The following is a 15082-nucleotide window of genomic DNA, read 5'->3' as shown; positions in this document are numbered from 1 at the left end:
CTCAAGGTGCAGGGCTCCTCCTTCTCCTCCGGTTCCCACCCAGCTCTTCCCTTCCCTCCATCCCTCCCCAGGGCAGGCCTGCATCTCCACCTCCTTTGGCTCCCTCCCTGCTCTCCATCGTGGGGTTTTCCCATCAATCTGAACAACATATCAGCTGTGGTAAGAGGCGTGGTTTTACCCTGGTGGCAGCTAGTTTCCTGGAGAGCAGTGGTCAAAATCTTTTGTGTTCTATGAGCTCCCTCTGGGAGGATGGATAGAAGGTCAGTGAGAGGCTATTGCAGTCGTGGACGGGAGAGCTGCTGGTGATGGGTTAGGGATTCTGCTGAGAGATGGTCAGAGTGGGCACATCTGTCTGGGTGGCAGGGCTGGCAGGCAGGACCCAGTTATGGAGCAGAAGTGAGGAGGAAAGGCCCAGCTGGAGGCCGTCTGGGTGGCCCTCCTCTTGACACCTGGAATCATCCCCCTGGACATAGGGGTCCACAGACCTGTGACCCATCTCTGGTTCTGCCAAGTCATCCTGGGACTTGAGCCTGTCGGGTCCCTCTCTGAGCCTCAGTGTCTTCTTCCAAATGGAGAGAATCATCCCCTTGCCCAGACGTGAGCTACAGGAGGTAGCAAGAGAGACGATGGCAGAGAACTTGGTACCGGCCAGAGACAGGGAACTTGGCAGGTGTGTCTCTCACCCCTGGAGGGCAGGGCCCATATTTCCTACTTCTCCAAGGTCCCTTGAGCCCCCCAAATAGTACTCAGCCAATATTTGTTGGATAAACGAGTGGATTTCTGAGACTCATAAAACAGAGATTTCTTGGACAAACACGGGGCTGGAAGAAGTATATATGTTTGTTTGATTTCACACGTTATGCTTCTCTCTCTTTCTGCCACTGAGCATTACTTACCGGGCACTGCACACCTTGGGAGATGGCAGAGGTACAAGCAAGAAGGTTAATATTTCCAAAAGCCTCAGAATCGCAGCAGCTCATGGGAAGCGTGTGTGTGTGTGTGTGTGTGTGTGTGTGTGTGTGTGTGTGTTTCCTTCTGCAATCAGAGATGCCACAGCCCAGGACGCTCATTCTCAGCGTACCCAAAGAGACGGCACGTTGTTCCCACCCTGGGCTCGGAAGCTGGATAGGGATGGGAGCCGTCGGCGTGGAGCACCTGATGGGGAGACGGTCTCGGACTCCTCCGTGGACCTGGGCAGCCTGGCTTCGTGAGAAGCAGTAGCTAGTTTTTCAGTTAGTCCCTTTCTTCTTGCAGTTACTTATTCATCCTCCCTGAACTTTCTTTTACAGTAAGACAGCGCACGAGGAAGCAGGGCACAAGCAAGTGGAATTCAGTGCATCTGATGATCTGCCCACACCCGGCTGAGTCACTCCTAATGGCCCTTCGGATGTCATTTTCTTGCTAAGACATTTGGAAAAATTTCTGCCTCTGAATCACAAGCAAACACTATAATTCACCAATCTTCTCTAAATTATGCAAGGAACTTTGATGCACTCAGAAGTGGAAGATCAGGGACGGATGAAATCAATGAATTCTCTGAGAACTTTGTTTTTCTCCTAATTAAAGCTCATTTGCCCAGTGGAGGGTGGGGGGAGCACCATCTGACCGCGGGGGTCATCTCCGGGGGAAGCCTGGAGGCAGCCGATGTGGGCTTTCTGGATGACAGAAACCCAGCCCATGTTGGTTTTCCTTATCATCTTGGTCCTGTTCCCACAATAGACCCGAGTGTCATCCAGGAAGCTGCCACCCCGTCTTCTCCAGGACTGCTCCTCACGACGAAGGGCCAGCCCGCTCCTGCTTAATCATCTCAGTGTCCTTGGGCGAGTGGGGTCACCCCCGGTGCGCAGGGCGGTTTCGCTGCTGCCCTCTGCCCCCCTGAAGCTCTGCTCAGGCTCTGTCACCGTCACCTGCCTTTGTCACAGCCCTTCTCCGGGGAGAAGACGATTTTGTCATTCATCGTGGATGGCCACTTTTAATCGCTTGCTGGACTTCAGGGCAAGGGGTCACCTTCAGCCTGGCAGGAGAGCAGAACTTGGGTCTCCCGAGGGGCTCCGTTCACCTGTGTGACGGGAAGGGGCCACTTCTCGGGGCCTGAGAAAGGCATCTTTACCTCGTCACCGGCTCTCGCTAACCTGGCAGCCAGAGGGGCGGACGTTCCCCAGGGGAGCAGGTACCTTCGTGAATAAGGACAGTGGGGCAGAGCCAGGCCGCTCTGTGTTCCCAGGATGTGTTAAGTCCAGATGGAGGGCCCTGTGTGCCCGCAGCGAGCTCAGGCCAGACACACAGCAGGCGCTCAGTACCCAGGCGCTAGCGCTGGTGTGTCCACACAGTCAGCTGCATCACACCTTCCATCCTGCGGAGCTGACTTGGAAGACACTGCCTGCCCAGGGGTGGTCAGGGCTGCTCAGTCCCCAGCACAGACCTGGGTCTCGGGACTGCTGTCTTGTTTTCCAGCTGAGACAGCTCAGGTCGGGGGAAGGTGGGCCCCCCTGAGCCGCAGCCTCCCTTCCTGGCATCCACTCGCCCCCCCCACCCCGCCACCATCCCTGCCCCTGGCAGCATCCAGAGCTCAGCACATGCCGCCCAGGCTGAGTAAACACTGCTGGCCGGGCCAGAATCAAAGCAAAACAGGGCTCCTCTTCTTCCCCCTTTCTGCCAGCTGCCCCATTAACAGAAAAACCTTTTAAGCGCTCATCTGGAAACCTGGCAGACTGAGGTGACCAAGAGGGGTGTGCTCCAGGGTGGAGGCCGGGATGCCCAGCGCGTTGGACCCTGCTCCCCCGGCATGGAGTGAACCCACGGAGATCACGGATGTCCCTAAGGCCAGCCCTTGGCCCCCCCCAGCAGCTCTGCCCCCCACAGTCGTGTCCCGTCACGTCCCGGAAGAGCTCGTGTGCCGACTCCACACGCATCCTGACATCCTTGTTCCTTGGCGCAGTTTACGCGCTCAGCCTGGACCACCTCTCAGGGGACGGAGGAAAGCGCCCGCGGCACCGCGCCCCCGCCCCACGTGCTAGGGCACATTCGTGAATAAATACATTATTGGTTCTAAGAGAACTTGCCCTTCTGAGCGGGGCTGCTCCAGCTCGCCCTGCTGTTGGTTTGCACTCAGCAAACATTGACTGAGGCCCTGTTGTACGTGAGGCACTCGGGGCGCTCAAAGGTGAAACGACACAGCAGCTCCTGGGCTGGGAGGAGAGAAGGCAGGAGTATAGGTGATGAGCCAGAGGTGGAAACTGCCACTGGAGTGCTGGGGCCGCTGGACGCGGGGGTGTCCCGGACCCCCCAGGCTCCAACCTCCTGCTCCAGCCTCGGCGCTGCAGGAGTCTGCCGGGCAGGGCGGGCAGGGTGGGTGGGGGCATGGAGGGAAGAGGGAGGGGCGAAGGCACCAAGGTAGGGAGAGTGGGGTGACTTCCATGGGAACTGAAAGGTTCATTCTGTGTGTGTGTGCACACATATATATATATATATATTTTAACTGAAGTATAGTTGATTTACAATATCATGTTCGTTTCAGGTGTACAGCATAGTGATTCCGTTATATGTAGATTCTTTTTCAGATTCTTTTCTATTATAGGTTATTTCAAGATACTGAGTGTAGTTCCCTGTGCTCTACAGCAGGTCCTTGTTTACCTATTTTATGTATAGTGGTATATGTATGTCAATACCAACTTCCTAATTTATCCCTCCCCTCTGTATATGTTTTTAAATATTTATTTATTTATTTGGTTCCATGGGGTCTTAGTTGTGGCTGTATATTTTTTAATTTGTGAAAAATCCGGCTAAGCACATGCAGATTTCTTCCTCTTGGATTTAATCGTCTCCTCTTTACCTTGGGGAGCAGCTGAGTTTGGACCAGAAGCAGGTGTGAATCGTGCAGTCATTCAGCTTTGAGTAGAAAGAAATTTCCAAACTAAGAGAAATGTTGCCAGAGTCCTCATCTCGTTCTAAGTTTGGAAAGACTCACCAGTGGTTAACATCTCCCCATGTTGGCTTAACCTCTCTCTCCATTTATCATGTTGCTGTTGCCCAGCTGTTTCAGAGAAAGTTGCGTGGTGACCTTGAATACGTCCTGGTGACCTTGAATATGTCGCAATATCTCCTGAAAACAAGGCTTTCATTTGCAGAGTCCCTGGGCCAAGATGGAGTTCAGGGAATATAACGTGGCTACAATGTTATTAACTAATCTAGTCTAATACAGTCTGTATTCAAATGTCCACAATTGTCCCAGTCATTCCCTTACAGCAACGCCTCCTGTGGTCCAGAACCTGACCCAGGGTCACGTGGAGCTCTGAGTTGGCACGTGGCCGGTCACGTCACCAGACAATGGACTGGAGTGGTCCTGCTGCCGGCTCCGCGGGACAAAGTCCTTCTCCACCCGTGCGTTTCCCTCCCGGTGTTCAGCTCAGGTCTTTGCTCTGTGGTTGAACTCCTGGGAGTACTAGAGGCTATTTTTCCCAGCAAGTCCATCGGTAGTAACTTCCCCGCCCATGTCACTGACCTCACGACGCAGGCTTCCACAGGCCTGTAGAAAGGAACAGGGTTTAGGAGTTGACAGGCTGGGGCGTGCGGGGTGAAAGGTGACAAGCTGGGGGCTGGGCTGAGCATCTCCTGTGTAGCTAGCCCTCGCTGGGTGTCAGGGAGACGTGGCTGGGAGTCCCTTTTGGTCTGGGGGACTTCATAGTCTGGTAAAGGACCCGATGGCCAAGCCCCCCGTGAAAAGAGGAAAGGGGCAACAGAGCACAGAGCTGGGGAGGCGAGGGGGCAGCCAGGCCCTGGGCTGGACAGAAGGCCGGGCAGGCACAGCCACCGTGTGTGAAGAGTGGGCTTGGCACGTCAGGGAGGGGATGAGAGAACGCGGATGCGAACCTTGTGCTGGGAGAGAGCAGCTGCTGGGAAGGGAGCTTGGGGCCAGGTTAGCAAAGGCCTTGATGGAAAGCCAGGGAGTTTATGTTATTTATTTATTTTTTAGAAGTTTTTTTGTTTGTTTTAAGTTAGTTAGTTTTTTGGCCACACCCGTGTGGCATGTGGGATCTTAGTTCCCTGACCAGGGATTGAACCCACGTCCCCTGAATTGGAATCGTGGAGTCCTAACCACTGGACTGCTAGGGAAGTTCAAGCCGGGGAGTCTGGATTCTATGTCTTGACTGTGGTTTCCCAAACTCCCAAGAATCACATGTCACCCATTCAAATTTGGCCAAGTTCAAAAAGCAAACTTTCTCTTATTATCAATTTACTACTATTCATACGAGTTAGTTTTTTCTATTAACATTAAAGCTTACAATGTAAAAATAAACACTGTCCACCTGTGTTCCCCTGACAGTCGCCTCAGCACTGCCAGCGGCTTTCAGACGAAGCACGGCTGAAGGCGGGAGCCATGGCAGGTTCTTGAGGGAGGGTGGGGAGAGGTCTTAGTGGTTGCGTATGTGACTGGAGTGACGCCACCTCATGCTCTGGGGTTCGTGGCCTCATCTGTCAAGTGATGTGTTCAGACAAAAGGATTTCTCATAATACCACTGGCTTGGAAGGGAAAGTTCTCTGGAGGTGGTCCTGGTCACCCCAGTGAGCTAGGAGCCTCACCAGCGGGGGGCCCAGAGCCAGCGCTGGTGCCCAGAGTCCACCACGGAGGGCCTAGGCCTGTGCCGGACTTTTAGGCACTTTGCACGATGGCAGCCTCTGGTCTTGAACTCCAGGAAATGATCAGGCAGTATTCTGTGTTGGGAGAGGAAAAAACTCCCCCTCCACAAGGATGACAGGGGGAGGGCTGGGGCTGGGCCTCTGGGCTGGACACACCCTCGGATCACACTGGGAGGTAGCCTGGTCAGCTGGTCCCATCGCTGCGATGACCAGAGCTGTGTGGGGCTCACGGCGGTGACGGGCAGCTCTCCCAGAGACTGAGGACCCTTGCGAAGGTCTTGTCCTTGGGCGCAAAGCAAGGATGCGTGAGATCGTACACATCCAGATTGGCCAGTGTGGCAACCAGATCGGAGCCAAGGTAAGGAAGCGGTGATGCCTGCTGCTGGCCTTTCCATGGTCCACAGTGTCGCCAACTTGAAAAATCCCCAAAGTTAGCAGTGAGCCCAGCAGATCGAGGTGCTTGCCGGGGACTGACTTCTTAAAAGACGCCTATAGCTCAAGAGACCCAGGAAATAGTAAAGGCTTAAAGGGTTAATTTAATTCAGGATGATTTTGTTGACAGTTACATGTGTATAATCCACCTGTCAATCATTTTTACTTTGATCACCTTAGCAATGAACTTTTCATATCTAAAACCAGTAATTTGTCTCAGAACAGTTTTCCAACGTTTCTTGAGAAAATTTTTACACTGTATCACAAAGATATCTTTCCTTCCCTCCTACGTTTATGTTAAAGTTAAAAAAGATCAACTACTGTTTTATTTCCAATGCAACAGAAAATTAAAGAGGTAAGCCTAAAAGTTTTCGGGTCCAGTAGCAGAAATAATTAACATATATCCTCTGGAATACAATTACATTTTTCTCCTCTCCCTCTTAAATTTTTCTAAAAAGTACCTGGTTCTTGTTTTGTGTTTTGTTTTGGCACACGGGCTTAGTTGCTCCGTGGCATGTGGGATCTTCCTGGAGCAGGGATCGAACCTGTGTCCCCTGCATTGGCAGGCAGATTCTTAACCACTGAGCCACATAGGAAGCCCCTAAAAAGTACCTGGTTCTTTTGGCCAGTGCTAAAAAAAACAGATGCCAGAGTCCAAGGTCTCCAACCCTAATTTTAACATGATCAGTACTACTGTGTAACAACTGTCTGATTATTCTATTTGCTATTTTGAAATTACTTTTACTAGTACAAATTGCATTAAAAATTTATTTGCATTAAAACAAAGAAATTTAAGTTGTGATAAAACGGCACACAATGTACCATTGTAATCATATTTAAGTGTAGTTTAGTAGTGTTAAGTATATTCAAACTTTTGTGTCTCCAATCTCCAAAATGCTTTTCTTCTTGCAAAACTGAAACTGCGTACCATTAGACACTAATTCCCCATTTCTCCACCCTCCTCAAGCCCCCAGCAATCACTATGCTACTTCCTGTCTCTATGAATTTGACAACTCTTGGTGTCTCATATAACAGTAGTTGTCCTTTTGTGGGTGGCCTGTTTCACTCAGTAGGGTGTTATTAGGGTCCATCCCTGTTGTACCTGTGTCAGAATTTCCTTCCTTTTTAAGGCTGAATAATAGTCTGTACTCAATAATAACATGTATAGATAGACCACGTTTTCTTTATCCAGTCATCTGTTGATGGACACGAATTGTTTCCAGCTTTTGGCTACTGTAACTAGTGCAGCTATGAAGAAATGAAAGTCTTTTAATACAGAAAAATAGTGCTGATGAACCTAGTGGCAGGGCAGGAATAGAGATGCAGACATAGAGAATGGACTTGAGGACACTGAGGGGAGGGGAAGCTGGGACATAGTGAGAGAGTGGCATTGACATATACACACTACCAAATGTAAAACAGATGGCTAGTGGGAAGCTACTACAGAGCACAGGGAGGTCAGCTTGATGCTTTGTGAAGACCTAAAGGGGTGGGATAGGGAGGTTGGGAGGGAGGCTCAAGGGGGAGGGGATGTGGGGATATCTGTATACATGTGGCTGATTCGCTTTGTTGTACAGCAGAAACTGACACAATACAGTAAAGCAATTATACTCCAATAAAGATTAAAAAACAAACAAACAAACAAACCTAGAGCAAAGAAAATGACTCCTTGCAAAGCAGTTGTCATCCTTCCTTGCCTGAGTGATAAGACATTCAAACTAAAAGACACAGAGAAGTGGGAGACAGGGGCCCCCACTGCTCTGAAGCTGGAAGATAAGATGGAGAAAGGACCCCGGGAGGGAGTGCAGGGTCTAGTCGGGGTCTCAGCTCTGAGTCCAGAACTGTGTTATCTGGTGGTTAGAGCCTCAGCAACTACTATTATTTGGGGCCATAAGAACTTTAAGACACATCTAATTCGTGGTGTCAGAGAACTTAAATTTCTTTCTTTTTCCACACCCTGAACAGTGCTGATAATTTACTATAAAATAGTCTTGTTAATAAGACCAAGGCCTAAAGCAGAGCCATCATTTACAAGAGGTGGTTAGGAAAACACCCTTGGGGATTTTAACATAAATGAATATATTTTCATCCCACTTTACTATGTGCTTCTCCAGGGTAATGAAAAGGGGTTATCTCAGTAACTGTTGCCATATAAAGAGCTCAGCACATATCTATATTAATAAATACTATATACGTGATTGGAAGTGTAATATGTTTTAAACAGTTACAAGAGAACTATGCATAATTCCGAATTGAGTGCATACCTGATCATCCAAAATGCACACTGTTTAAAAGCGTGCATAGGTGTCCTAGTTATGGGATTTTGGGAAAACTGCATGAAAATAAATCTGCAAAGTAAAATGAGATATTATCGTGAAATCAGATAAGAATTCAGTTTATTTTCACGTAATGGGATCTATACTTTACTAGCTGGAAGCACTGTAAGGCCACACTAGAGATACACTGTCTGATGTGAAATTCTAAAAGAACAGTATTAATGTACATAAGGGCCTGAATATAATAGGAGTGAAATCCAATTTAATGTTTTATATGTTGACATTTTATTGAAGCAGTTCAGGTGGATATAAAATGCAATCTTCATCTTCATGGTTAGGAGAGGCAAAGAGTGCATTATGCCATTCGGGGGGCAGTTAGGAAAAGGCCCCAAGGATCGCGCTGGGGAGGGAAGCAGGCCCGGGAGCCCTCACCTCCTGTCTTTCTGCTCGATGCGCTGTCACTGACCCGGCCCCTCCTTTCTGCTTTCAGTTCTGGGAGGTGATTGGCGAGGAGCATGGGATCGACTGGGCAGGGAGCTACTGCGGGGACAGTGCGCTGCAGCTGGAGAGGATCAGCGTGTACTACAACGAGGCCCACGGTAGGACCGCGCTGTCGGCCAGACGGGTGATGTCCCCAGAGTGACCGAGGGCAAGGCTGGCGAGGACGTCTCTGGTCCCTGGAGGGGGTACCTCTCAACACAAGCAGTTCAGGCCCCAACATTCCTTTTTGTTTTTTTCGTTTGTTTGTTTAATTTTTAAAATTTTATTTTGGCCACGCGGTGCGGCTCATGGGATCTCAGTTCCCCACCTGGGATTGAACCCCGGCCCAGGCAGTGAAAGCTCTGAGTCCTAACCACTGAACCACCATGAATTCTCCCCCTTTCTGGTTTTTAAATAAAAAGTAGAATCATTTCCGATTCTACTTTTTAGTAGAATCAATCCCTGTTACTGGCAAGACAACAAACAAAACGGATGATGATGGAAAAGGTTATTTCTGAAGCATTTTACAGATTCGTGTGACTATCTTTGGGGTCCAAGATTCTAGTCTTTCTACCAAAGACACCTTCTAGAAGGACTTTTTTTTCTGGACCGGTGTCACAGGTTCTACTTTGATGAAATATTAACCTTTAGAAAAAACAACAGCTGGCTGACTTCTTCCTATTTTTCTACGCAGGCAAGAAGTATGTGCCCCGAGCCGTCCTGGTGGACCTGGAACCCGGGACCATGGACAGCATCCGTTCCAGCCGACTGGGAGCCCTCTTCCAACCCGACAGCTTTGTTCACGGTAGGATCTTCTGGGAGGTTCCAGCGGGAAGAGAGGAACGCCTCCCGAGGGTGCCTCCTCCCCCTCCTCCCCAACCCTCCCCCGACCCCGGGTGGGATAACCAGTCCGAGTAACCGAGCCCCCTGTGCCGCAGGGAACTCCGGGGCCGGCAACAACTGGGCCAAGGGCTACTACACGGAGGGGGCGGAGCTGGTGGACGGCGTGCTGGACGCAGTGCGCGCAGAGGCCGAGGGCTGCGACTGCCTGCAGGGCTTCCAGCTCGTGCACTCGCTGGGCGGCGGCACGGGCTCCGGGATGGGCACGCTGCTGCTGGGCAAGATCCGCGAGGAGTACCCCGACCGCATCCTCAACTCCTTCAGCGTGATGCCCTCGCCCAAGGTGTCGGACACGGTGGTGGAGCCCTACAACGCCGTGCTGTCCCTGCACCAGCTCCTGCAGAACGCGGACGCCTGCTTCTGCATCGACAACGAGGCCCTCTATGACATCTGCTTCCGCACCCTGCGGCTGAGCACGCCCACCTACGGCGACCTCAACCACCTGGTGTCCCTGACCATGAGCGGCATCACGACGTCGCTGCGCTTCCCGGGCCAGCTCAACGCCGACCTGCGCAAGCTGGCCGTGAACATGGTGCCCTTCCCGCGCCTGCACTTCTTCATGCCCGGCTTCGCGCCGCTCACGGCCCAGGGCAGCCAGCAGTACCGCGCACTCTCGGTGGCCGAGCTCACCCAGCAGATGTTCGATGCCCGCAACACCATGGCCGCCTGCGACCCCCGCCGCGGCCGCTACCTGACCGTGGCCTGCATCTTCCGGGGCAGGATGTCCACCAGAGAGGTGGATGAGCAGCTGCTGGCCGTGCAGACCAGGAACAGCAGCTGCTTCGTGGAGTGGATCCCCAACAACGTCAAGGTGGCCGTGTGCGACATCCCGCCCCGCGGGCTGAGCATGGCGGCCACCTTCATCGGCAACAACACGGCCATCCAGGAGCTCTTCGGCAGGATCTCTGAGCACTTCTCGGCCATGTTCAAGAGGAAGGCCTTCGTGCACTGGTACACGGGCGAGGGGATGGACATTAATGAATTTGCCGAAGCGGAGAGTAATATCCTGGATTTGGTGTCTGAGTACCAACAGTTCCAAGATGCCAACGCAGTTCTGGAGGAGAAGGAGGAGGTGGGGGGGGAAGGCGGAAATGGAACCAGGAGATAAGGGACATTAACCACGAGGGGCCCTGCGTGAGGCTGGCCGCGGCGTGGGGTCGTGTCCAGAGCGGTCCCCGGCGATTCCCAGCCCCTTCCGCACTGCAGCACTGCGACCCACACGCAGCCACTCAGGATTCGCTTTGACACGGGACTGTGGGGGTGGGGGCGGGGGCGGGCACGTACTGATGGGCAGTAGGCTCTTCTGCTGGCATTCACTACCCTTGAAGAGTCTGATATTCTGTGCACACCCTAGCCGCTTGTTCTTAATAGCCAGGCGAACTTACTGTAGAGCACTGCCTTTGTTTAAAGATCTGGATTGGCTGTTTGCCGTATGCACAGCCCTGCGCTAGGCATCACGGCTCCACACGTGGACGCCTGGGGAGCCACTGCCATTGCGGTGAAGTTGTAAGTGCTTTAGCCACACTGGTAAGCGCCCTGGAACCTGTACTTGACATCCCCGGGCTGGTAAGGCTCTTACTGCAGGTTCTCTCTTAACGTGTTGCCTGCAGCCCACCTGCTCACATCTGCCGGCCTCCAGAAAAGCCAGGTGACTGCTTGGTGTGTGGGGGCTACGCAGAGGTAAATGGGAATCAGCGGCCACTAGTAAATTGTGGAGACCATGTGTACATTTCAACGTGCCACCTGCAAAGGGGAAAAGGGAGGAAAGCAAAGTGGTAGTCCCTCCCACAGAAAAAAAATAAAAACCAAAATATGACACGCAAAACTCGAGAACTGCAATCCTCTGATCTTTCCGTCTGAAGAGCTAGCTTTTAACATATATTTATATACTTTTAAGTTTCTTATATAATGTTTGATTCTGGGAATTCATTAACCGTCATCTTTGGTTTTCCTTGTAAAGGATACTTGGAAATGCCCTTTTCATTTTCATGCGGCCATCACCTTCTGAAAATGCTTGTAGCCGCTCTGCTCTTTAGAAAGGGCAAAGGCAGGCCAGCAACCATTCAAACCGAGGGATTAAGCAGCGGCCACGGTGGTTACGGAGGACATCGTCTCATTAGGGAACTTCTACAGTTCAAATTAATTTGCATAAGTTGCCATAAATGTTTGCACGATGACACAGCTTCAACCATTACACGATTTTAATCTGCTCACATTACAATAGGACCAGATACACAAGAGCATAATCAAATCATCCGTAACTTCTTAATTACAGTTTACCTATTTCTACCATACAGCACTGCTATCCCTTGCAGCGCAGTAAGGGTTTGAATAGCCTTCTAGAATTACCACGGAACTATACTATTTGATCCATGGGTGGCCGGTGACAGAAATATTTACTCGCAGGCAACTGGGTTCTCATCTCCCAATTTGCTCTGTAATCTGCAGTAATTCGGTGGCTGGTGAATGGGTGACAGTAGCTCATTTTGAGAAACTTCACTCATTTTATGTATGTATCATGAGGAAATAACTAAAACATGTACCAAGAGAAAATTACGTCTCACTGTTGGCATCATGGCAAGCCTTCTATTTACAGAATTACAGAAAAAAAAAAGTTTTAAATACTTTCTCCTTGTGGTTCAAAAAGCACTAAAAACAAAAGCAGATTTAATAAGAAACTGCACCTAAACTCTTCTTAGTTTGAAGTTCATAACTGTCTTAGATGCTAAAAAGACTTATAACCTGTGATTATGTAAGAATTTCTACACATACTTCTTTCCTCTAGTGCTTTTCTCACTTTCTCAAATCTAAAAAGGCAATTAAATAGATGCAAGAAAGGACATAGCTCTAAATTAAAAAAGAAAAAACCCTGCTGATTTATATTACTGTAAAGAGTTTTGTTTGCTCAATAATAATCATTAAAACACAAAGAAATTCAATTTTAAATGGCTAACTTGTTTTGTTTCAGACTAAATAAATTCCTTCTCTTGGAGGCTAACCACCCGGACTGATTAATGTGAGCAGTTAAAAATATTTTCAAAATGCATCTCACCATCCTACTCTTTTGTATGGTAGAAATAGATTAAAACACACCCCCCTGCCCCCCCAAAAAAACACTAGAAACGAAAAGAAATCTGCACCCCCTGCTTTTGAAGAGCCTATTCCTTTAGCCGTGTGGTTGCCACAGCAATACCGGTCTCTCGGAGACGGAGAGGGTAGAATCAGAACTTTAGAGCGTGTCCGATTCCTTCACTTCACACACAGGAACACTGCGTGAGTGACGAGACTTAATCCCTCACACATCACTCATGCGGTTAGTGAAATACCCACAGTGAGACCTGATCAGGGCCCCCTGGTAATCTGGACACAGTGGTCCTGCCAGCTACATGGCAGGGTAAAGGCAGGGCATCACAGTATTTGTTCAGGAATTTTTAATCACAGAGAAAGAGCCTCAAAGAATCTTTACTAAGCAGCGAATCTGTCCTTTACTCAGTTAACTTTAATCTTCCCACATCACAGCCCTGTCCCCAAGTCTCACGTCTAACTGTCCCATCTGCCTCCCGAATAAATGACTTATCTCTAATCAACTTGCCTGGAAATAACTTAGCCCTCTGCCTATTGGTTACGTTATTCGTCTGGTATCAAAAAGGCCCCGCGTCCTTGTGATTCATTTATTCCTGTCCCTGTAATGAAAGATGCCTCCTGGTACTTTAATTGCGGGGACCGAAGCATGACAACTGAGGGGCCTTGACTTCAAAAGAGCAGGACACCAGCCCCAGGCACAGGGCTCGATGGGCTTGTAGGCTGCTGCCGTCCAGCACCCCGGCTCCTCCTCGTGTGCCCTGTGCCAAGGAGCAGATAAATCCTACAGGGCAAGTTGTCCGGGGCAGTAACTCCTCTCCAGAAGCCAAGAACAAAGGCGTTTGCTTGGGCTCGTCCTCGCCATGGCTGAGTGGCCCTGATAAACTGTTTGCTTAAGTACCAAGGTGAGGAATGGTTCTGGGGCAGAAGCTAAACAGTGTTTCAACATTTCCCGTCCAAATGTTTTTCTCCATTCTCCAGAAGTGGTTAAAAATCAGCAGTTAAGGTTGCAATGAGGTTTTACTCCGCCAAGTTTCTTTCAAGTTTCAAAGAAAGAGAAAAACACTGCACTCGCAACAATTCTTCATCCTTAAATATTTAATGGGTAAACCAATCGCCACAACACCATGGGCCTGCTGTAATGATCACGCCCAAGAGCTGCTGTCCAGAACCTTAGATTTTCATGTCAGCTTGGCCATCAACTGGGTAAGCAAGTTACTAGTGGCTGTGCCTCGTTTCCTATGAGAAATGCTCCCAGAATATAAAGATGCACTTACAAGACAACGTGAAAAGTATCTTGTGCTTAGTAAATCTCAACCTTAAGTACTGCTCTATAGATTTGAAGTGCACAGTAGAAAGTGAATACTACAATTTAGTATTTCTTCTTCTAATCTATGCTTTTAATAATCATTCTCACTTAGACACTCGTCCAGCCCCACCTGGGTACGGCTGTTGGCACAGAAGGACGAGGTCAGGGGCCCCCAGCGCCTGCCCGGGTCGCTGCTCTGACATGATGTCTGCAGTTCAAAGATAAAGGGCAAGAGCACCTCAATGACAGAGCCCAATTCTGTCAGTTAACCTCATGAGAAAGAGACCTTTCTATTTTGAGACATCTTCAATATGTCTCCTGGATCCCTTTGGTCACCAGATATCTGTTCTCCTTTCAACTTTCTTTTTCTTTGGCCGTGCGTCTTGCAGGACCTTTGTTCACTGACCAGGGATTGAACCCGGGCCCCTGCAGGGGAAGCTTGGAGTCCTAACTGCTGGACCGCCAGGGAATTCACTGTTCTCCTTTTAAAAAGCCCCGGTTCATATGATCATAGTTCTGCAGCTGTGTGGACAGTCCCCACACAGGAACAGAAACAGTCTGAGAGAAACCGAAACCAACAGCAAGAGCGAACCATACTTTAATTTATTGGCATTGTCCATCTATGAACAAGAAAGGTGTTTTATTTTCCATGGAGGGAGACGGTTTTCAACCTGCCATAACGTGTGCCCACACATCTTCATTGTGAACATGCGGCGTTCCAAGCTGTAGTCAGGTTCTAGGAGGAAAAGAGAGAACACATGGTGCCAGTCCTTTATGTTTTCTTAAAAATCCAGCACGAACTTGGTGTACCCCCCAAAAATAATAAATAAATAAATAAAATTAAAAAAAAAAAAAATCCAGCACGAACGCGGGAAATAACTTCCTTATACCGAGCTGCAGGATATGACTGCCGCTTTAGTTCTCTCAGTTGGCGATAAAACCTGGCTCTCAGCTGTAAAAAGGGCGG

The 15082-nt window shown here is 49.7% G+C and overlaps 1 protein-coding gene across 1 annotated transcript; it reads left to right on the top strand.

The window, feature by feature from the left end:
* The first annotated feature begins 5938 nt into the window (after positions 1-5938).
* TUBB1 (tubulin beta 1 class VI) lies at positions 5939-10843 on the top strand. Its single transcript, XM_057701927.1, has 4 exons — positions 5939-5995; positions 8836-8944; positions 9520-9630; positions 9764-10843. The coding sequence occupies exons 1-4, from the start codon at positions 5939-5941 to the stop codon at positions 10831-10833; spliced, it is 1347 nt and encodes a 448-aa protein (XP_057557910.1). The 3' UTR covers positions 10834-10843.
* The last annotated feature ends 4239 nt before the right edge of the window (positions 10844-15082 follow it).

The sequence above is a fragment of the Hippopotamus amphibius genome, chromosome 12 (assembly GCF_030028045.1).
Source record: "Hippopotamus amphibius kiboko isolate mHipAmp2 chromosome 12, mHipAmp2.hap2, whole genome shotgun sequence".
Classification (NCBI taxonomy): Eukaryota; Metazoa; Chordata; class Mammalia; order Artiodactyla; family Hippopotamidae; genus Hippopotamus; species Hippopotamus amphibius.
The sequence above is the reverse complement of the archived record's forward strand: the minus strand, read 5'-3'. Positions and strand labels throughout refer to the sequence as shown.

What these genes read in the sequence shown, in the direction of transcription:
- TUBB1 (XM_057701927.1), top strand. Translation starts at nt 5,939, where the DNA reads ATGCGTGAGATCGTACACATCCAGATTGGCCAGTGTGGCAACCAGATC. An exon ending in GCAACCAGATCGGAGCCAAG is followed by an intron (nt 5,996 to 8,835) that starts GTAAGGAAGCGG and finishes TTCTGCTTTCAG; the next exon opens with TTCTGGGAGGTGATTGGCGA. An exon ending in GTACTACAACGAGGCCCACG is followed by an intron (nt 8,945 to 9,519) that starts GTAGGACCGCGC and finishes TTTTCTACGCAG; the next exon opens with GCAAGAAGTATGTGCCCCGA.